The sequence below is a fragment of the Nanorana parkeri genome, unplaced genomic scaffold (genome assembly GCF_000935625.1).
Source record: "Nanorana parkeri isolate BGI_ZX_2015 unplaced genomic scaffold, ASM93562v1 scaffold1188, whole genome shotgun sequence".
NCBI lineage: Eukaryota > Metazoa > Chordata > Amphibia > Anura > Dicroglossidae > Nanorana > Nanorana parkeri.
In genome coordinates this window covers 396,041-419,681 of record NW_017307456.1, presented here as the reverse complement: position 1 = coordinate 419,681, position 23,641 = coordinate 396,041, and the positions used below count along the sequence as shown (strand labels likewise).

At 45.7% G+C, this 23,641-nt stretch overlaps 1 protein-coding gene across 1 annotated transcript in view; it reads left to right on the top strand.

Annotated features, from left to right (window-relative positions):
- The first annotated feature begins 3,422 nt into the window (after positions 1 to 3,422).
- LOC108796885 (zinc finger matrin-type protein 1-like) overlaps positions 3,423 to 23,641 on the top strand; it is a 33,893-nt gene continuing 13,674 nt past the window's right edge. Inside the window, exons 1-2 of the mRNA XM_018568439.1 lie at positions 3,423 to 3,603; positions 23,203 to 23,309. Of these exons, the coding sequence (XP_018423941.1) occupies positions 3,462 to 3,603; positions 23,203 to 23,309 (249 nt within the window). The 5' untranslated portion in view covers positions 3,423 to 3,461. The remainder of the gene's footprint in view (positions 3,604 to 23,202; positions 23,310 to 23,641) is intronic.

The window sequence follows — 23,641 nt, the reverse complement described above, 5'->3', positions numbered from 1 at the left end:
TTCACGTCCAGGGGGGCAAGAATGGGAAAGGACGCTTATAAACACCCCCCCCCATGCGGCTGTTTATTTACATTTGGCCAGACAGACGGCAAATGGTTAAGGGGTCTCCGCCCACTCTGCTTTCAAAGTTAGAAGCCATCACGATCCTCTTGTATTGTAACTGTACAGTCTCGCTTCATTTTGTAAAGCGCTGCGCACATTGTTGTTGCTATACACATTTTTTATGGCCTTTTTTCTCTTCGTTTTCCTTTTACATTTCTGCATGTCGCAGCTCCGACCACTTTACCAGTTCTCGGCCATTGTTTTTTTTACGTGCAGATACATCACTATGGTAACAATGGGCCTTGTTGTCAATATAAGGGAAAGGACCATGAAGCCGCTTTGTTTTCTCAGGGAAGGTGAAGACCCTGTACAGCAACTATGTGAACAGCCCAGTGAGTTGGAGGAGGGAGAACAGACATGGCTTACCAGTGGATTCCATTCCCTCCCAATCTAAGGCCCCATTCACACCCGGGCGGCAGTGTTTCAGCGCGGCTTCTGTGTGTTTTTTGAAAGGGTGTTTTTGGGCATTTTTATTCGTGTTTCAGCGCTGAAGTGCAAATAAAAACACGTTGGAATCTATAGGGAAATTGCGCTGATCAGCGCGACAAAAGTAGCTCAGGGAGCATTTTGGGTGGCAGGCGGATGCCACCCAAAATAGGAATGTATAGGATTGTACATGTAGGCGTTTCAGAGTGGAAAAATACGCGCGACCGAAAAGCCTAAAGCAGCCCATACACCTCTGTGACAGGCCATGGGCACAGTTTTCAGACATCTCATCTCTCCCAGTTGTTTCGGGAGTCTCCCTCTATAAGATAGCGGCTCCCGGACGCCCGGGAGAGAAACATTTTATCCTGGAAAAAAACCTATCCCTATCTAGCAGAGTAAACATTTCCCTGCTGTCTGCTTCTTTTTTATATCGGGGCCGTCCGCCTAAAAAATAAAAAAAGATACAACAAACAGCGTGGATATGAATAGCTGCATTGTTATTGGCTAATTCAATTTGCAATAGCAGGCTGGCTATTGCACCCGCCCTCTGCTGCTGTCGATCAGCAGAGGAGGACCTGAAGTTCTCCATCAGGTCCTCCTCTTCTGATCGACAGCGGCAATGGGCAGGTGCAATAGCCAGCCTGCTATTGGCTATTGCAAATTGAAATAGCCAATAGCAATCCAGCTATTCATTTCCACGCTGTCTTTTTTTTATTGTTATAATTTTTTTGACGGCAGGAGCTGTCACATACAAAACAAAACAGCAGATGGGAAGGGCAGCATTAGATCCTCTGCTATCTACCATCATTTCAGGGAGGCACCCTCTCCTCCATATCCCCCCACACACGCGCGGATGGGGGAGATGGCACCTCCCTGAAATGAGAAGCCACCTCCCTGAAATTAATTTTTTCAGGTTGGGATGCCTGAGTTTCCCAAGTGTCCTGGATCCTGTAGGACAGTACTGGGATTATGGGCAATGTCCCACAGTGTCCATGGGCACTTGGTGGCAGCAGTCACAGAAGGGAATTTATCCAAACTGGAGCAGACAGAATCTGGGGCAGTTGCCCATGGCAACCAATCAGCTTCTCTTTTCAGTTTGTTCGGTTAAGATTTGAAAATGAAAGAGAGAAGCTGATTGGTTGATAAATTCCCATCACAGCATAGTCCCAGCATCATCTGAGGCAGAAGGGCATAATGTCTTTAGGTAAGTGACACCCAAATACCAATGCTTGCTCCCATGGACAACGACTACGGGGCGTAAGTTATCCCACTGACACATCATGTGTGGGCAGTGCCTAGGGCAGTCTACATGCAAATACAATCGTCCAAGGAACGCCCACTCCTCCAGACTGAGATCCACCCATCAAGGCATTTTAATATATGCATAACTCCTCCCAGAGCGAGCCCACTGCTTACATCAGGGCTGAGGGCACTTGGAGGCCCAGTCACACCATCAAGAGTGCGCTCGGCCTCTGGAACGCAACCCGGCCGGCTCACTTTGTTTAGGAGCGAGAGGGGGCGTGGCGGTGCATTGAACTCAATGGTACAGCAGCCATGCTATCCCCCCCCCCCTCCCCGCGGTGCGATGGACAGGACCCGGACCTGCGTTTCGGTCCAGTGCAATCTGCCAAAAATAGCGCATGCAGCATTTTTTGCAGATCGAACTGGACCGGAACTCAGGCACTAATGTGCCACGCATTCGGGTGTCGGCGATCGCACCGCGGGTGGGGGGCGTGGATGCGGTGCAATTGAGTTAAATGCATTGCCATGCCCTCTCCCGCTCCAAAACAAAGTGAGCCCGCTGGGTTGCGTTCCAGAGGCTGAACGCACTGGAACGCACTCTTGATGGTGTGACTGGGCCGTGAGAAAAGTACTGAGGACTGCTATGTTTTCAGCTATGTACAGCTCCTGGCCATGATCTGCCTGCATTATACAGTGACCCAATGATGATGTCACTGCGTCCAAAATAAGGAATGTAATGTAAACAGAAATATTGCACTTAAAGGAGAACTATGAGGCGAGTGATTTTCACTCACCTCATAGTTCAAGCCGACGTGTGACAATGAAACTGTCACGCGTCGGCTCAATAGATCAGGAAGTGAGCGAACTCATACAGTCGCTCGCTCACTTCTCGATCCTGTCCCTGCAGAGAGCAGTGACTGTCACTCACGGCTCACTGCAGGAATTCCCCCCCTCCCTGATCCCCCAGCGCTGACTGGAGGAACGAACAGGGGAGGGGGCAGGTACAGCTGGCTCTGCCTCTAGATAAGCAGAGCCAGCTGTCGATCACACAGCTGGGCGGATCTCGACAGTAATGTCGGGATCCGTCCTGGCTGCAGCGCTCTCAGTGTACAGCTCGCGATATACTGAGCTTTGGGACACAGGAGGAAGCTAGTATATGTCCTCCCGTGACCTTGAGGAGAACTACGGGGAGGGACGAACCAGGAAGGCGAAATATTTTGAGCGGAATTTATTAAGACGGGAACAGCTGTGCATAGCAACCAATCAGCGTCTAGCTTTCATTTTTAAAACGTAACTGAAGTTGGAAGCTGATTGGTTGCCATGCACAGCGGCTCCACAGTCTGTCTGTCCCCCTATAGTTTCCAGGTGTACTCTAGAACAGAGCTCACACACTTAAAATAAATGAAAAAGATAACTTGTGACCAATAAAATGAAAGAAAAAAAGGAAATTTGGTTGCACCCTTTCCCAAAAACTCCCGCACCAAATCTACAGGAAGCTAGACGGATCCCTGACAACACTAAAGATGGCGCAGGACGCGCTCACGTATCCCACGTGACTTCCGGTCATGGGACCTGCGCAGCCGCTGGGATCCTGTCCTGAAAGCGTTCTGCGCGTCGTTCGTGACGTCACTGCCCCACACCCTGCTGCTGGCCATTCCCTCCGGAGGGTGGGGGAAGTAGGAGAGTGAGACATGGCGTCGGAGGGTGCCATCATCCCGCAGCTAGTGGAGAGTATAACACAGAAAAGCAGCCCCTCCGCAGCCACTTGTAGCGTGCCCATGGCGGGGGGTGACATTAGTAGTAGTGCCCAAACCACCATCCCCTGCCAGACAGGTGAGTGTGAGTGAGCCCAGCCAGGGACAGGCCCCAAACATGGGGGGAGGGGAGGGAGAACTCAGGCTGCCCATAGGGCTCTGTACACCAGCTGTGGAGGAACCACAAGCTGTATGGGCATGGTGAGACTTGTAGTTCTTTGTAGGCCAAGTCGTAAATCTAGGCAGTGTGTTTTGTTATGGTTTTAAATAGTTCCTAATTTACTATTTGGCCTGTTTTCTATTGGGACTCTGCCTTGCTTACAAGAACTGCCCATGTTTGTGTGTATTGTGGGACTCCCCTTAGTCCCTGTTTGTCCCCGTAGTCCAATTAGTCGTCAATGAGCAGCCTGGGACTCTGGCTGTTCTGAATATACAAGTCCCTGCATGGCAGGTCTTCCTGGCTGTAATAGCGGGACCGTGTGCCTGGCTGCCATGACACCCTGATGTCAAATGAGCCACAAAGTCCTCATATGTTGCAGCAAAGGGAGTGTAAGGTTTTACTCTGAGCTCTGCACCCCGGTGCTCCTATTAAGAGCCTCGAAAATGCACAAAAATTAGGTGTTTTTCTCTTTCGATCTAAGCGTGGTGATCCTCTTAATTTGTCCCCCTAAGAACCTCACTGATCCAATATTATGTACAAGCAGGTCCAGAGCTTCTAGTGCTTGACTTTCTCTGACAGAACTTTGGTGCTTGGCTTTCTCAGATATTGGCCTAAGAACCTTAATGACCCAATGTTAGATATGAGCAGAGCCTCCAGTGGTTGGCTTTCTCAGACAGAAATGATGGCTCTTGGCTTTCTCAGATATTAGCCTAAGAACTTTACTGATCCAATGTTATGTACTAGCAGGTCCAGAGCCTCTAGTTCTTGGCTTTCTCAGGCAGAACTTCTGGCTCTTGGCTTTCTTCGATATTAGCCTGAGAATTTCACATATTTGCAGACATGTTGCACACACAGTCATACCAGGAAGTGTTGACGTAGGGCACGGTTTGACTAGATTAGGTGCATTTCCTCTGTAAAGTGACACTAAACTCAGGATTTAACCCTCAAAATGCATTCAAGTACCTGAACTATTAACAATACTGAACCTTATTTGTGTATCAATCAGCTGTAGATCCTCAAATCATCTCTGAATTGTTGCTGACACTGTCCTTCCTTCTGGAGGGTGGCTACTTTTGTTCCCCATGGTTCCTGTGTGTGTTGTAAAGTAGTCACCGCTCCAAGCTCGCTCCCGTGATGGACTACAATCTCATGTTTAGTTTACTCATTTGTACTGAGACTGTAGTCCATCACAGGAGTGAGCTTGGAGCGGTGGCTACTTTAAAACACACACGGACTACAGGGAACAAAAGTAGTCACCCTCCAGAAGGAAGGACAGTGTCAGCACCAATTCAGAGATGGTTTGAGGATCTACTTCTGAGTGATACACAAATAAGATACATTTTTGTGAATAGTTAGGGTACATGAATGTATTTTTAAGATTTAACTCCTGAGTCTAGTGTCACTTTAACTAGATTAGGTGCAGTTCTCTTTAATCCTGGTTGATAGCAGTCAACAGGACCGATCTTCCTAATAAGGACACCAATGTTAAAGGAGAACTATGAGGTGAGTGCTTTTCACTCACCTCATAGTTCTAGCCAACCTGTGACAATGAGACTGTCACAGGTCGGCTCAGTAGATCGGGAGGTGAGCGAACACATACCGGCGTTCGCTCACCTCTCGATCCTGTCACGGCTCTCTGCCGTGACAGGGGAGGGGCTCGATTCCCCGCTCCGATCCTACAGCGCTGACTGGCGGATCGGGAGGAGGCATGTACAGCTGGCTCTGCCTCTAGATAGGCAGAGCCAGCTCAGTCACGCAGCTGGGCGGATCCCGGCACAATTGTCGGGATCCGCTTCAGCTGCGGCATCTCGGTATACAGCAAGCAGCAGCTCGCGGTGTCTCAGTATACCGCGAGCTACAGCTCGCGGTATACTGAGCCTAGGGTAACGGGAGGACCCTCGTTTGTGTCCTCCCATTACCCTAGGGAGAACTATGGGGAAAAGCCTTAACCCCATTGTTCTCCTTTAAAAAAAAAAATTGACAGGTTCTATCCCTTTCAAACTGCATAAAAAATAGTTCTGTCCTTATTTGCTGTGAGAGATTAACTCGCTGCAACAATGCGATTCCGGCCTTAGCGTCCAACGCAGTGTTGCAACTTTCCAATAGGTTTTTGAGTCACTTTATGTTTTGGCGCAGTGTCATTTTGAATGATGCAGTGCCAGGGTTCTGACACCCGGAAGGTCTCGCTTTGTTTGAGGTCACCCCTAAGGGCCAGTTCACAGCATATGCAGTTGTGATGCAGTGCGTTTATTTGACTGCTGCAGTCAAAATACATCACAATGCTTTCCTTCTTGTGCTTTATTCACACTACAATGGTGTGATGGTGTAAGCACAAGAAAGCCCTTTATTGACACTGCAATGGTGTGAATAAAGCACAAGAAAGCCCATAGGAAAGCATTGTGATATATTTTGACTGTAACAGTCAAATAAACGGCCTGCATCACAACTGCATATGGTGGTGTGAACTGGCCCTAAGAACCTCTCATCTTTCTTATTACAAAAGCCAATTACCAGAAGTTCTGAGTGGGACAAGCGTTGCAATTTTTGAGGTTTCCCTTTTTTATCCTGATCCCTGCAGGTAATCTAAGAAGTGCAATCAACACCTTACACTCTCCTTGATCCGATATACAGTTTGGGACTTTGTGGAGTTCTTTATTTTAAAACAAAACGCAGCAGCTTTCCCCACTAGAGCCCTCCAATCTGCCTTTTATGTATGTCCCGGGAGTAATTATAGGCTCATTAATGTATGTTATGGGAGTGGGATTTACTGCGCAGTGTGACTTGGGAGTAGTGCTCTTTCCAGTTCTCCTGGATGCACAATATGTGAGTAAGATATTGTATAAAGAAAAAAAAAAAAAAACTATCTTCTGCTTATAGTATGCCAATGGGAATCTCTTAAAGGTTCCAAAATGCGTAACATTCATCTAGGGATCTAACCAATATCCTCAGTGCGAATATAATCACTGCAGTCAACACCGGTGTCCCTGGAATAGTAAGTGTATGATATATTGTGAGACGTCCTGTTCCTCATATATGTCTATTCTTGCCACAGTGTGTAATAGAGGTATCATGGGGGCAGTGGAACTCTTTGTGTGAGAACTTTGGAGATCTCCTGGAATTTTATTCTCGTTACTCTTTATTCTTCGAGTGGGACTTCATAATACACAGCGGTTTTTTTTTCTCTACGTAGGTGAAGTTCACACCCTACTATTTTACTTTCATATATGATGTGAATGGGAGCCCCCTGGATCCCCCCTATGATGCTGTATGGAACTGGGGAGCCCCTCTATCATTTCAATATATGGAATAATAAAGTTAACCACACCCTCCTTAACAGCCTCTCCATGCAATATGACCTAAATATACCGTTTTTTGTTTTCTTTAGCTTTGTGTTTCTATCTTTTTGGGTGGGTTTATATGTTGAGGGATGCTTTCTGTGCTATTAGAGATAGGGCCGGATTTATCTCCGTAGCCAATAAACCGAAGTGCAACTGAACCCAACACTTGAGTATCATTTTGAGGTCAGGGGAAGATGTTCCCTGGCTCATTACAAGACTGGACCTACTGTTTCCTGGATTCTACAGTGGTTTGTCCACCTCAGCATCCTCTTTGGAGCATTCAGAATACTTGTCGGCCAGTGATTCTCAATAGCAGACTCCAGAAGCTTGTGGAATTTGCTACTATCAGCTGATCGAAGATCTTTGTTTTGTATTCATTACTTGGTCTGTATTTACATCAGAGTGATATGATAGAGCTGGTCAATGCTGGCCTGTAGTTTGCCTTCCCCTTGTAACACCATGACAGCCAGTCTTGCTAGGACACGTTTGGTAACATGTAAGGCAAAGCCCTAAAGTGAACCTACACTCAGGAGTTACATCCTAAAAATACATTCATGTACCTGAACTATTAGCAAAAGATCTTATTTGTGTATCACTCGGCTGTAGATCCTCAAATCATCTCTGAATTGGTGCTGACACTGTCCTTCCTTCTGGAGGGGGGCTACTTTTGTTCCCCATGGTCCCTGTGTGTGTTGTAAAGTAGTCACCGCTCCAAGCTCACTTTTGTGATGGACTACAATCTCAATACAGTTTAGTCAACTTAACCTGAGATTGTATTCTATCACGGGAGTGATTTTGGAGCAGCGACTACTTTACAACACACGCAGGATCCTCTAGAAGGAAGGACAGTGTCAGCACCAATTTAGAGATGATTTGAGGATCTACAGCCGAGTGATACCAAAACTGTATCTTATTTGTGTAATAGTTAAAGGAGAACTATGAGGCTCAGCCTCATAGTTCTAGCCGACCTGTGAGAATGAAACTCACAGGTCGGCTCAATAGATCGGGAAGTGAGCGAACACATACCGTCTATCGCTCACTTCTCAATCCTGTCCCTGCAGAGAGTAACGATTGTCACTCACGGCTCCCTGCAGGGCTTCTCCCCACCACCCCCTCTCCGATCCTCCAGTGCTGACTGGCAGAACGGAGGGGGGAGGCGACGGGTACAGCTGCCTCTAGATAGGCAGAGCTAGCTGTCACTCAGGTGGATCCAGACAGTAATGTCAGGATCCGTCCTGGCTGCGGCGTCTCAGTATACTGAGCTTTGGGTGACGGGAGGACGCTAGTTTGTGTCCTCCCGTTACCATTAGGAGAACTATGAGGAAAAGCCCTGACCCCATAGTTCTCCTAGGTACTGGAATGCATTTTTAAGATTTAACTCCTGAGTTTAGTGTCGCTTTAAAATCCTCAGTACACTACTTTTTTTTCTAATGCAGGGCTGGGTAAATCTCAGCAGCCAGGTAACCAATGCGCCTTAATAATTCCAGCTAGTTTTAGACAATCATCTGCACACCATACAGCACTTGAACCAAAAGAAATATCCGTTAGTGCTCGAAATGACGACACGGATGGCGCCTTGTAACAATCCAAGTAAAGATAGTAGTCACCAGCACTCGTAATGTGCAAAAAGGATAGTACTTTTATTGATATGTCACATGCGGCAAGAAGCCAACGTTTCGGGGCCGCGCAGGGTCCCTTCATCAGGGCGACATCGTGACGGTGCTGGTGACTACTATCTTTACTTAAATATTACAGCTGGCACCTAATGTTTGAGGTGAGCAGGTCCACTCCTGTTTTAATGGATGGCACAGTTGCCTAGTATGTGCTGTTTCCAGTAAACAACCCAGCTCCTGAAGCCAAAACTTTCTTTTTTAGTTTTGGATTTATTTCTCCTGGTGACTGTTATCACTGAAAGTAAAAGGAAATCCCAAGTTTTGGGTTGTCACCAGAACAGGAATAGATGAGATCTTCCAATGTGGACACTAGTTCTGCTGACCGCCAAGGATTTCTCTTTCTTTAGAGGGATTGTCTCTCACTTCCTGTTGAGGTTATTGCACATGAAGTGAAATGAAATCTCCCCAATGGGGCACAGATGGCAAAAAAAGCAGGCAGGTTTTATGACCCTCCCTCATTCTAACCAAAACTAACAAAAAAAGTTTTCAGTTCTACTTTGTTTTCACCAGTGGGGAATTATGAGGTGGAAGTCAAGTTTAATAAAACAAAAAAAAAACCTCCCAGGAGCTTTGTAATCATGTACTAGCTTTCAAATCACATTCTGGCAGTCTTACCTGCCAAGGAGATCCCCTCCAGCACTGCGATGCCTGCACCATCCTCCTACGCTGGCGCACCCATATCTTCTTCTGGCTTGGGAATCTTTGGCCACTTAATTGGCCGGGACCACATGTGTTAAGCCTGTACACTAAGCCATGTGTTCACTGCCGAGGGCCTATTCACACCTGATCCGTTGCCTCGTGATACTAATGGAAGGGCACTGAAAAATTAATGGGGCTAGTTCCCAATGCTCTGTTCCGTTGTGTTACATTGCTCTGAAAAAAAAAGTAAGGGATGCCGGAGAATCCTACTGCACTCCTTACTGGTATGTCCCTTGCGGTGGCTGCTGTGGTGACTGCGGATGGTGCACCTTCAGATTTAGGTAGTAAAATATATCGCCAGCACACAGTGGTTAAATCTTCAGAATGTGATAATTTTTTTGATGCACACACATCTTGTCACATTGCAATGTTTCGGGGTACCTCAGGGTCTCTTAGGAAGGGATGCAATGTGTTGCAATGTGACAAGATGTGCGTGCATCAATAAAATGATCACTTTCTGAAGCTTTGACCACAGTGTGCTGGTGATATATTTTACTACGTGGAAAAAAAAGTGAAACATACACAACTTTTTTTCAGTGCAACATAATGCAGCGATTTCAGTGTGAACCATCCCCATTCACACCCACTCCTTATTCCGTGTATTAGCATCCTTTGAAAAGCGGATTGGAAAGAAATCAGAATGTACAAATGCAAGTCAAGGGACCTTCTGTTGACTTGCATTTTCCTTCCGATCTTGGTGTGAATGCACCGTCAACAAGCAAAGCTGCTGACCTTCAGGAAGCAGGATTTATAACAGAAGAGACTAAGGCTTGGTCATACACCACTAATTCCAACAGTGAATGTGGTTTTCATTGAAGAAACTCCATTCATTCCAAAATAAAATGTTAAGTCACTGATGGCATTATCGAGTGTTCTGGCTAGATTTTTCAGAGGAACTTTTTAGGGCTGGTACTGATTAAAATTTTCGTGTTCGGTTAATCGAATTTTTTTTCAATCGATTAATTTCTATTAATTATAACGCACATACAGACCCAACTACATTGGCCTATACACATACAGCACAGCAATGAAGTAATAAAATGAACTAGGATCACACTAATCCAGCACGTTATTAATCTCGCGTGCCCCACTCAATATGGCCGCCGCTTGAGTGGGGTAACTCAGAACAATAACGTGCTGGATTAGTGTGATCCTAGTTCATTTTATTACTTCATTGCTGTGCTCTATGTGTATAGGCCAATGCCCTGGCTGGCGCCCGTGCAGAAAGTTTCTTGGGCAAACTCACCGGCCCAAGTGGCTCAGTCGGCTAACGAAAGTCGACTGAGCCACTTGGGGAAGGAGTCCGGTGACGTCGATGTCCGTGACGTCACCGGATCTACGACGGGACTCCCGGAAGCCGGCGGAGAGGTGAGTTCATTAGCGATCAAAATAATTTTAATCGATCAAAAAGTTTAACGATTAATCAAGAAATGAATCGTTAATTTCCGCAAGCCCTAGAACTTTTGTATGAGTACCAGTGTATGGCCAACTTTTACATAGTCTATCCTGTCATAAAAAGCCTATGTGTTTTTCTATAAAAAAAACTCGACTTCCTCTTTAGATCTTCTCATGGTGTTATTATTGCTATGACCCCACTAGGCAGTTTTCCCTTCTTGTCCCCATACTATGACAGCTGGGTCATGAGTGTCACCAAAACAAGGAGAGACTGTAATCCAACTCTTACCCGACCTATTAGAAAGTGGTTTTCTATGTAAGTGTACCCAATGGAGATATTTTTCCGTCGTTTGCTGTTCCTGTGATATACCGCTATCATAACAGAAAGAAAGTAGAAAGATCCTCAATGGGGACTTATTATGGAAAAATTGCTTTTAAAGTGCGCGTTCGCCTTTTGAATAAAATGCACTGTGCAGTCAAGGGGCCTCAGGTTACAAAATTTCGCAGCTGATAAAAATTAGAACGCCATACCTGTAGGACATGAGCGGCACCCACCATGGTTTAGTCAAAATCAAGATCAGCCTGTCCTGCCTAGAAGCCAGGATGCACCACATGTTAAACATTTGCCCCAAGCATCACGGGAGTGACAAATCTCTTATTCTGAACCCATGTACGCACTGTGGCCCTCTTTCACTCTTGTAGTAGTTTGAGGGTGCTGCTTGTGGCCTATTGGTATGGCATTGCTAAACTGCAGTGTTTAACATATTGGGGCCCTTCTCGGTCCTTTTTAAAGCAGTGGTTCTCAACCTGTGTAACATCATGACCCTGCATTTGTCCTCTGTCATTAAGCCGTTGCCCAAGTTGCACTGCAATGGAACGCACGGCAATGTGGGCTGCTGTGCTGTGATGGAGCTCCATCCATATGTGCATTGTTTGTACAGCTCCCATGCATGCCTGTAGAGGTGCTGGGAGCCAGAATATGACGTCACTCCGGTCCAGGCACCTCTACAGGGCATGTGAGGAAGCTATAAGCAATGCACGTATGGATGGAGCTCCCTCGTGACCATACCACCAGCCCACCCCACCTCAAATTGACACTCTGCACCGGGCAGCATATTTTGAATGGCTGCTTGGTGTCAGAATGGACGGTGCTGCGCTAGGGGGAGGCTGAGGAGCCTCTCGCCTAGAAAAGTGGAAGGCATGTGGCGACCCACTGAACACGGGGTCACGACTCACCAGTTGAGAACCAAGGCTTTAAAGGAAACCTGTAATAAGAGAAATATGTAGGCTGCCATTGGTAACGTTTCTTTCTGAAATGCAAGTTGTCTGGTCATTTCTGACTTGAGTCCATTGGGTTCTGCATGACAACCAGACATTTAGCAGTGGCAGCTTCCATATTTTTCTCTGTACACGTTTCCTGACAGCTTGTTCGGTGGTGGACCCTGCAAAAATGGAAGCCAAATTCTGCCGGCAGTCTGTCCTCCAGTGATTGTTAGTTTTGTGGGATTAAAAAGAAGGCAAAACACAGAGGTGAGTATCTACAGCATACCAGGAACTGCACACTGTGCGCCCTTGGATGCCATAGAATTTTGCACTGCATCAGATACAAGATCTTTGGGGGGGTTTTTTGTATCCGTATACACAAGATAATAAAACACTACATACAGCATGACTGCTAGGTCTGGTTAAAGAGCAGAGAGGCATATGTTAGAGGTAAGTAACCACAAGATTCCAGGAGGTGTGCGCTATATATCTTTTAGATTTTGGGAATTGGGCTGCCAGGTAACGGCAAAAGAACTGAACTGTACACCAGCTAGAGACCAGGAACCAGGACGTTGTATCACTACATACTGGGGATCAGTGCTTTGTACCAATGGATACAGACTAGATCTGAAGAGGTTGTGCAGTGTCTCACTAAATCAGGGATGGCCAAACTCCGGCCCTCCAGCTGTGGTGAAATTACAAATCCCATAATGCATCTCTCTCCGGGAGTCATGTCTGTGGCTGTGAGAATCTTGCAAAGCCTCATGGGATTCGTAGTTCCATCACAGCTTGTGGGCCGCAGTATGGCCATCCCTGCAACTAAATACAGAGGAAGTAAGCACAACGTTGCAGGCAAACACTTTATAGCGATGCAGTGCGTCACAATGCTCTGCCACGCATAGGTAACTTAATGTCGTTTTTATACGGTTAGTAGAAGAACAAAACGAGTACTGTGATGCATTATAACATGTTATTGCATACCACAATGCACGCCTGCTGGTGTGAATGGGCCCTTAATGCCTATTTCCACAGTGTTTGTAGTGCACAAGTGTATATTTTGGGTGGCGGGGGGGTTAATTGTCTCAACAGGTCACCGGCATACACACAGATGAATTCAATATCTCTTAGATATGTTTATTAAAGAATGTCACTAGAAGCTAGCGTTTTGGGACCACGCGGGGACCCCCCCATCAAAGCGACATAGGGGGGGCGGTGATATTTTTTTAACCATTACTGTCACGAGGGGGCTTTGGGAAAATATGATGTTTCACTTTTGAGATGGCGAAAGTAATTGAGGACACAGTCCTCAATATCCTTCTCCTCCTGCTCAATACGGAGTACTCCCATGGTCATTCAGGAATCTGAAGGGATTAGTAAACATGAGACATGCTTACTGATCTCCCAACTCGCCATTCTGAAGACATCTGATCCTCCCCACAATCTGATCCCAACCTATTGTCTGTGCTGGTAGAAGCTTGGATTGGAGGGCACAGAGGAGACTGTGGGTTGTGGATGGTATCAGATTGCCTTTACACAGGAGGATCTAATGACAGTGAGGGCATTCTTCTCAGTGCTGGCCCATAGAGTTTATTGAGGCTTTATATTGAGCTTGGGGATACTCAGTATATGGCTCCATTTAAGTCAATATGGGTGGCCAGCATTGAAGGGAATTTCCTTTTTTTTATACATAAGATGTACTTCTTTTTAGGGTTATATTTGGCAAAACACATTTTCTTAATCTACTATTCTTTTACATGTTTCTGTGAATAGCCACACATGGGTGCTACCAATCCGAAGGTTCAGAAATCTCAGGGCAGCGGTAGCCAAAGTTCGGCCTTCCAGCTGTGGTTTAACTACAAATCCCATCATGCATCTGCCTCTGGATCTGCCTGTGACTGTCGGTCTTGCAATGCCTAATGGGATTTGTAGTTTCACCACAGCTGGAGGGCCGAAGCTTGGTTACCACTGAGTCTAGGGGGAGTGCTTGCATATCATAGATTTAAGGTGGGCTTTTTTTTTGAGTAAGAAGCTGGGTTTATATAACATCATACCAATAAAGCATTTAACTTCACATTTTCTCTGACATTAAATTTATTTACATTAAATGTATTTACAAATGTTTCTTCCTGGGTTCCTCCTACCCTGGGACCTTTCGTACCTGTTCTATTAGAAACTTTGCTTTGGTAGTTGTACCCCATCCAGATTTACACTTCTCTGTTCATATTCTCAGATACTGTTGAATCCCTTTTGGTATCTAGTACCCCTCAGCATTGCCCCCCTCCATAAGAACCCCTTGACCTTCAAGGTCATCCAGAACCAGTTTCTACTGCTTCCTTCCCGTACAAGGACATGGCCCCAAGGCCCGCTGCTATTTCTCGAATCACTGGGCAATATAGCCACCCCAATTCCTTTTCCTAACATCCCTATTATAGCTCACTCATTGGGCCTTCCCTGAAGAGGGTCAGCTTTCTGGACCCTTGCAATCGGGACCCTTCTAAAGGGACAAACACCTTTTGAGATTTAACCAAATAGAGCCTCTCGGACACCAAGTGTAGGTAGCTATCCATTGCCAAAGTGAGGCTGTTCAGCTCAAACCCTTGCTAAAGAAGTATCTATCATGTGGTTCATGGAATCCCCTCTGTTGGCTGTCAAGACATTTCCCTTTTTAGGTGCTTGTATGGTGTTGAGGTAATACCCTCTAACATAGTCTCCCCTGGGTTAGACATTCATCTGGTTGTTATGGACCAACAAGTTTCTGATGTGACCTATCAATCTTTTTGGGTAAACAGGGTAGTCTCTTTCCCCACCTCCATGTTCCCCCAGAACAGATGGTTTCCGCTTTATCAGGGGGAGCCCACTGTGAGTGTGCTTCCTGGACTCACTTTGACATCACTTAGGTCTTACAGGACCTTCACCTCTGGGAGGACTGGGGGTGTCTCCCTGTGGCAGGACAAGTAGCCTGGCCCCTACACTAGCCAATGCTGTGAATGCTACTCTCTCCCACACGGTCTTTCTTCGAGGAGATGTAATGCCATCTGGCTTTCCTCAACCTGTTGTCTTCACGCTGAAGGGAGACAGTTTGTAACTGGGTGCTCCTCATCTCATGCATGGAAGGAAGAAATCATCGCTGGAGAGCTTTGTGTCCCCCTGGATGATCAGGAAACAGTGTGCTCAGTTCTGTACATAATCGGGTGAATGTCCTTAACAGTATGGCAAATGTTCTTCCACCTCCTTCCATGGCTGTGGATGCTTTGCTGGATCATGTTCTGGATGAATGTTAGACATGTCCTGCAGAGTTCCTCTGTTAGGCCCCAGAGACACCTCCAATGTTTAAGTGATTGTAGGGTTCCTATGCACCAGTCTGGGGTTTAGATTACCTTCAGCCCTGCTTGCTTTTGTTTAGGTACCAGTTATGCACCTTAGCCCCTTACTTATGGTCAAGCTGACTTAATAGATGATGCACTTGGGTTTTCCACCAGTTTGAAGGGTCTGTGTGTATTCTCACAGTTCTTCATTATCTCCCTGTGAGGTTGGTTGTCTGGCCAGCTAACCTCATTCCTATTGTGGGACCTTCCTTCCCTGACCTAAGGGTTTGGAGTATTAAGTCTATGTTCACGCCGTGTCTGGAGCAGATCTGCAAACACAGTGCAATGCATTTTTACCACGTTCTGGTGCTGTTTTTTTTTTTTTTAGCTTAAAATGGGCTTTCAGGTGCAATCCAGTGCCTTTTGTATACGGTTCTGTGCATTCCAGACCAGGAAAAATGAGACAAGCAGTATTTTTTTTTTTTTTGTCTGGTCCAGAACGGACTGCGCTGGTGTGAACAGAGCCCTGTAATACCATAGGGATACATTAGGGTGCTTTTTTTGGTCAGGGAACAAACTGTTCTGGACATGATCCGGACATGGTGTCAACAAGCCCTAAGGCTTGAGCTTTTACATTTAGCAGCTGGTCTATTGTGCATTTGTTTTGTCAGTTTTCCTCTGTGGACTTTTTTTTTTTCCTGGGGACTACCTGTTTTGGTGTTTTTTGTTTTTTTAGTTCCACAGCTTCTCGCAGGTTCAGGCTTAGTGTTTCTTGGGGCACAGTCATTCCCCTTGGCAATGCACTCATCTGTCCTTGGTCTCAAGCACCAGTTTGACCCTCTTTGGCCTTGCCTTGGTTGTTGGAAGATTCCCCTTTTTTGCAAGGTCAGATTAAGATGTTGGTCCTTCATCTAGCAATGAGTTGCAGTTGGTTCCTAGTTACTTCTTGGAACAGTCATTGGCTGTTGCCCACCCCTCAATTGGTCTCCTTTTGGGCCTACCAATTATTTCCGATTTCCTGGGTCCCTGAAAGCATGAAAAAGTATATTATATTAGCATTTTGTACTTGCCATAAAATCTATTTTTTGGAGTCTCTTGGGGGGCACAGGATCCACCTTTTGTGTTTTCTTTGGTACTGTTTTATTTCACAAAGCTGAGGCATGCTGGGGAGAGGAAGGATCATAAAGGCCTACAATTCTTCTGTTTGCCAGTGTCCTAAACCTCCTGAAGTTTCCTCAGTATATAAAAGTGGAAACCTATAGATGTTCTTTTGGTTGTATGCTTATTACATGTTAAAATTGATGCTGCTCCTGAAAATTCCTTTTGAGGCCCCGTTCACCCCAGGGTGGTTGCAGATCAGCGCAGATTTCAAAATGGCGGTTTGGGTCTTTTTAATTGTTTCAGAGCTGAAACGCAATTAAAAACGCCCAAAACCGCGCTGATGAGCACGGTTATATTGAAAGCAGTATGTAAAGCGCGCGGATTAGCGCGGCAAAAAGAGCAATTCGGGTGGGAGGCAGTTCGGATCGTACGGAGCTGCGTGTTCGCATGAACGGCCCCCATAGCAATGTATGGGATCGTTCATGCCGGCGGATCCACCGTGGTGTGAACAGGGCCTAAAGTTTAATGGCCCGTCAGAAGCACCCTTTTCTTCCTGGCATTCCCAGCCTGGTGCTTACAATGCCAAGCTCACAAGTCTCAAAGTTCAGAAAACCAGATTATTATTTGAATACAATATTATATAGAGCCAACAGTTTGTGCAGCGCGTTGCAACATATGGGGAGACCGTACCATTACAATACAATACAAAAGGATTAGTAGGGACCGTGCTTGTGATAATTTACAATCTACAAGATCACGGAAGCCTTATGTTCTACCTGCTTGCATCACGTCTTCTTCCCCTGACACCTTACAGGGTCTTTTGGACAAACTAGGTTGTATATTAAAGTCATGTAACTAATGGTCTGGACCAGTTGCCTTCTAATCTCCCCCACCTCAAGGTTCTGATCACACAAAAATGGAAAACCAATTTCCAATACTTCTCTTCCATCAGGGAGCAGAATGAGGTGACTCCATGTGAGGTTTAGTATTTGTCTGGACATTGGAGGCTGGAATTTTTCCTCGATCGGGTTAACTGGCTCATTGAGGCGGAGAAACCTTTTTAGAAAGGTCAAAAATGTTTTCTAGTGGACAAAAAAATTAAACTTACAGGGCTATTCACAAAAGGGTGAAGAGTTTGGAGAAGGGAGGAGATGTGAACAATCTAGGACAACATAGCTGAACTGGAAAGTGAGTGGAACTGGAGAATGTTTCCAAATCAGCTATTTTGTCCTAGATTGTTCACTTCTCCTGCCTCCTCCAAACCCTTCACCCTTTTGTGAATAGCCCCGTCGATAACTCCAATTGTAGAAGAAAGCTGCTGTTACATACTTGTAGTTTAGCCCAAGTTTTGATACACGTTCACAGTGAACTTACTATGTCTATAAAGAGAGATGAGAAATATGCTGCGGCAGATCAGCATACGTGTAAGCGCAGATTGATGTCTTGATTATCACACAACTATAGGCGACGAAGAAATTGAAACCACTGCAAGTAGCTTTTTGCAAGTTCATCACTGTCTCCTTCACTTTTAGAACTAGAGAAGGTTGATCCCTATTCATAACATTGCTAAGCAAGTTTAGCAAAATAGGGAGTACACAGACAGCTACCTATATAATTATCTAAGGGCTAGTGGAGAAAAATATTAGACTATAGCTTCACAGTCTGATTATATTTCTTCAGATATTTGATATCAATGGAAAGTAGCTGATGATGTCTCTGCTAAACACGTGCGGTTCTGCGAAGATTATGAAGTGAGCGGAGTCCCCAGACAGCAGTACATAGAAGTGTTCAGGTGCTGCCTTCTCCCCAAGTGTGAAAAACAAAACGCTGAAATGCTGTGGGGCTCAATGTTGTAGATCATCCCTGGGGATCAGGAGATGTGTACAGGATTTTCTAACCCACTGTGCATACAATGCTGCCGTCATTTGAATGCTGATTTACCTGCAGCTGTTTTTTTTACATGAACCCCATTACATGTCTAACATTTTTGAGCTTGATGACCCAAGTGTTGATCCATCATGGCTCTAGGTCCCCTGGTCTTTCATTATAAGTATTTGAAAATTTCAGGACTCCATTAAAATAGAATTCCAGTGAAATTTAAAAATCTCTCACTTTTTTAGGTCACTTTCTTAAAGGTACAGTAAAGGGAAATATACTTTACCTGCATTCTTATGCTCTGCTTCTTTAAAAAACAAAACAGTTGCTGGCTCAGATTTTGTTCTCAGTTGAATAGATGCTTATAAGGATCTCGGCAACGAAAGGGCAAAGGCAGAACTGCATGCAGGGGGCACGTAGGGGACAAGGGTTGGCAATATGAATATGCAGATCTCGATCTTCAGCACAGTGGTAAGTATCCTTTACTTCACTACATCTCTCCATGGACTTGTCCATTATCAACCAGTCTGCAGTGTACTAACCCCAAGGGAATGCAGATCTTGGTGAAATGTGTAGGCTGGTGCGTCCTGGACCCCGTCTGTGTGTAACCAGGACGCTATCCATGCTAAACAGCGTGGGTGGAGGAATCAAGCAGGGCTGAATGAGAAATAACAGAGTCATATTTTATCTACGGAGGGTCATTGAAGGTGCCTAGAGCAGATTGTGATTTATTTTTTTGACCCACACTAACAAGCCCAGGGGTTCCTGTATTGTTCTCTTCGCCCGCGCTGCTCTCCTCCTGTAGGTGTCATCCCATACCACCAAGATTCCCCTCTGATGTCATCAGGTAGCCAGCTGTCTCTTCCTGGTTCCCGCAGCCGGTCCCTTAATGACGCAGCGCCTGATGTATTATATAGAGACCACCACAATTTTTGCTCACTGGCTTTCTGATTGTAATTCTGATTTACAGGCCAGCAACCAAAAAAAAAAAAAAGGGCCATGGCTTCCTAATATTAAAGGAAACCTATACAGAGATAAATATGGAGGCTGCCATTAATGACATCCTTTCAAAATGCTGCTGACCTGGCCGAATCTGGCTTTTTTGAGTCATTGACCTGGAATCAGTATGCACCCAGTAAAGTCAAACTCTTCTTGGAGTCTCTGGGCTGCGTACTTGTTCAGGTCAGTGACTGAAACGGGGATCGGGGAATCTTCCCTGCTGGCTATTTGTCTTCTTATCAGCATAAGAATGAAGCAATACCTGGCATTAGCAAGGTAGTCTACATTGTATTTTCAGTACAGGTTTCCTTTAAGTAAAGAACAATACCAAAACAAGTACAACAAAAACTAGCAAATCCCCAGAGGGTGTTCAGTAGTCCATTCATCTCTATTCATACGGCACCCGTTATAAGTAGCTTTAAATGGTGCTCAGTCATGGTTAGGATGCAACAGTGTTATGTTTACTGAATTGATCACGGTGAATTGGTGGGGGTTATGTAAAGGGGTCTTTTATAGAAGACATTTGCCTTTTAGGTCTCGTTCACACCTAGGCGTATTGCATATGCGCGAACGTCGCACGTTTTTTTACCGCGATTTGCGGTAAAAAAGTTGCGCATTTCTGAAGGCTACTTGGCTGTATCCCAATGGAAACGCACAACAAAACGGCCCAAAGTAGTACCTGTACCTTTTCAGGAGTGGGCCGTTTTGTAGCGCGTTAGGGACGGGAGGAAATACGCCAAGGTGGGAACGAGACCATTGAATACAATGGGATTTATATTTTTGAGCGTTTTGTAGCGCGTTCGTAGAACACGCTACAAAACGTTCAGGTGTGAACGAGGGCTAAAGCACATTTGAACTTTACGTTTAATCCGCAAAATACATTACAGGGAGATCAGAACAAAAGGTATGCAAAGCCAGACAGTTGATTTTCTTAAGAAAACAGCCGAAGCCTGAGTAGAAAAGACTGTCCCCTGTCAGAGTTGTGCAGAGAAGATCCTTTGCTCTCTGTGTGGCAGTAGAAATCTCTCTGCAGAGATCCAACATGCCCTCTGCATAGTCCGACATATATCTCTGCAATCCGGCATTGGGGAGTGTCTGATCTCTGCAGAACAGAACGAATGGTCACCAGCACTCCAAAGTATTCTTTAATGCAAAATCTTTTTATTAGCTATAGCAGGTCATATCGCCATGCGTAGCAACGTTTCAGAATCTGTCCGGTCCCTTCATCAGGCAAACGGAGTGATAGTCTATCACTGCCTGATAAAGGGACCGAACAGGTTCCGAAACTTCGCTACGCATGGCGATATGACCTGCTATATCTAATAAAAGATTTTGCATTGAAGAATACTTGGAGTGCTGGTCACCATTCGTTCTGTTCTACAGAGATCCGACACACCCCCTGCTGAGTCAGAACTAGAGCTCTCCAATGAGATTGCCGGATTGCAGAGATATATGTCGGACTATGCAGAGGGCATGTTGGTTCTCTGCTTGGAGTGTTGGTGACCGACCATTCTGTTCTTTGAGAACTTGGCGGTGCTATCCGTGGCCACTTCCCCAATAAATGCTGTTTCTAGGTCAGGAGTGTGGTTGGACTCCCTGTTGGACTGGATCTCTGCAGAGACACTACTGCTTTCTCAGAGCTCTCTAACAAATCAACTAAATCTCTGCACACATTTTGTTATCTGATTTTAAATGTCGGGTTGTAGAGAAAGGAAACTCCGTGCCATTTCTTACTAGCAAAAATTCCTACTTCTCTGTTGGAGGCCATTCACCAGTTTTGTCTCGTTAGGAAACCAAAAAAAAAATGTGCGCGCTGAAGTTTTGGCAGATATGAATGTAAAGAAACCTGACTGTGGGGAAAGTAAACTTGGCTGATAGTTTTTCCCAAATTCATCGCAGGGAATGAGAAAATCACCTCGTACTACCTCAGAACATTTTCAGACAACAGGCAAAAAAAAATCAGCAAATGCCGACGCTACCCCCAGTTTACTTCAGCTTGAGTGTTCTTTTTTTCTCCTGATTCCTTGCAGGTAGATAGAGTAGGTCTCTCTGTACGTCCTCTGGGCTGGGACGTCATCCTCTTACAAACCACTCTGTGACCTCCCGCCCTCGGGAAAACAACTTGTCTCTGTATTTAAAGTGTGTGTAAACCCTAACAATGATCCTGCCAGAAATCCAGTGAGCATTTCACTTCCTGTTCCTGTCTGTGCTACACTAAAATCTCAAGCAGTATTATCAGCCCTGTCCAGTTCTCTGGTTAGGGAGACTAGGAGGGGTGGAGGTGTTCTGTAGTCTAAATCATAAGCAGAAGGCCTAGTGTGACAACACTGCTCCTTCGTAAATACAGCACAGTGAGTGAGCGTTGTCCCCCAGGACAGGAAGTGGGTCACTGGCTGGATCATCAGGTGAAAATACAAGTAGAAAAAAGCCTGAAAAAAGAAAATAAATGCGGCTACTAATGACTGCTAAGCTGCAATATATTACATTTTTGTTCTCCGTTGTAGTATTATAAATTTAGATAAAGTTCTCTGTTGCAATGTCAGATGAGCAGGGTAGGAATTTTTGGGTTCCCTGTTGTGCACAGGTATGGGAGTTTCATGAGTTCTGGCAAAATGGGTTACCAGTGAATGTGGCAGCCTGCTAAAACAGAATTGAGAGCCACAATGTATGCCACCCGGGTCCCTTTAAGGGACACACCTTTGCTGAGTGAAATACAGATGCTGCAATCGTGACCTCTCCTAATACTACTAGTTGATTTGCTGTCGTGCCAGTTGTATCATTTTAGTACTTTGAGTCACTAAACCAAAATAAGTATGCAAATCGGGAGTTCATACTTTACTTTGACTTTACTGTCAACATGCTTCTTCCTGGACAGTGTCTAAAGCTCTGATGCCAAGGAAAGCAGGGCACTCATATTTAGGAGGAGGTTCACAATTGCACCCTGCTATTTTCACAGCAGATGTTTCCCCAGTCATCTTCCAGGACAGCCCATCGAGATATAGGCTCCGCCTGCCTGCAACAGGAAACACATCAACCACATTTAAATAAATGGACCCCTCCTTCCATCCCAATTCATTTTTTTTTGTGTTTTCTCCAGCTACACAGGTTCACATCGTAATGTTTGTTTTCAGGGTTCGTTTTTCTATTTGCCTCAGGGCAGAGCCTAACCCTGATATGCGTTGGGACCTACTCCAGGATTTCCTGCTGCAGCGCATACAGGGATCCCTTGTCGGATCCCCACCCGAGACTAGGCCTAGGTTCCCCTCCGTCATTCAGGGAGGGCAACCATCCTCCTGTACGTGAGTGGCTCCAGATGGAGACCCCCCCCGGTGTGCAGTAGTGGCAAGGGTGTTACCCTGGGCGGTGTACGGCACCCCCTCTTGGTTGCATGGAGGGGGTAGGCTCTGGAGTGGGTGCAGTGAAGACACTTACCAGTTGAAGCAGTGGTCACTGTTCCTTGGGCCATGGTTCCGTCCGGTGACGTCCGAAACGTGGGGACACCACATACTTGCTGGTGGCAGCTCCCATATTTTTGTCATGGCAGACGTTTTGTGAACTATTGAATAGTGTTTAGTTCCTTCATTTAAAGTGGAACTGAGTGAAGGATGTGCAGGGGAAGCACTTGCAATATGGTGCAAATCTTTGTCTTCTTGCTGCTTGCACGGCCGTAGGGCAGCCAGTGATGATGACACCACACTCCACTTGTTAGTGTCTGAGTGATGCCAAGAATGGGCGCTGTGCATGTTCAGGGGGCAGCGTTGGGGGCTGGGGGGAGTAGTTTTATATTAGTCTCCTAGGTCCTCTATTTGTTACCCTTCTTATGTTCCTCAGGATATTATTTGCTCATTCATTTCCTTTCATTCTCTACAGAAATTGTTTTGGATGAGAGAACGAAAAGGGAACTTTTTACAGACACCTTCTGTAGAGTGTGTGGAGCAGTCCTACAGTTTGAATCCCACAGAAATGCACATTATGAGGTATGTTACTAGCTATTGAAGCTTAATAAAATAATTTCTTAGTTAACCGTCGGATCTTTTTAGCCGACTGCAATGGGAAATAATTTGGCTCACACTCATTCATAATTAATCACAAATATAAGATATTCCATGTCAGTGACGAGCTACCTGCCCTTCTACTGGCAGGTGCCTGGCACTAGTGATGGGCTCGGGCTTGTTCGCAGCTCTACGTGCCGAGCCCGCCAGGAAGCTGGCAGCGCCAATCACAGGCACTGAGACATTTTCCCGGTCCGCAGCTGTAGAGATCGGGAAATGTCTCAGTGCCTGTGATTGGCGCTGTCAGCTTCCTGGCG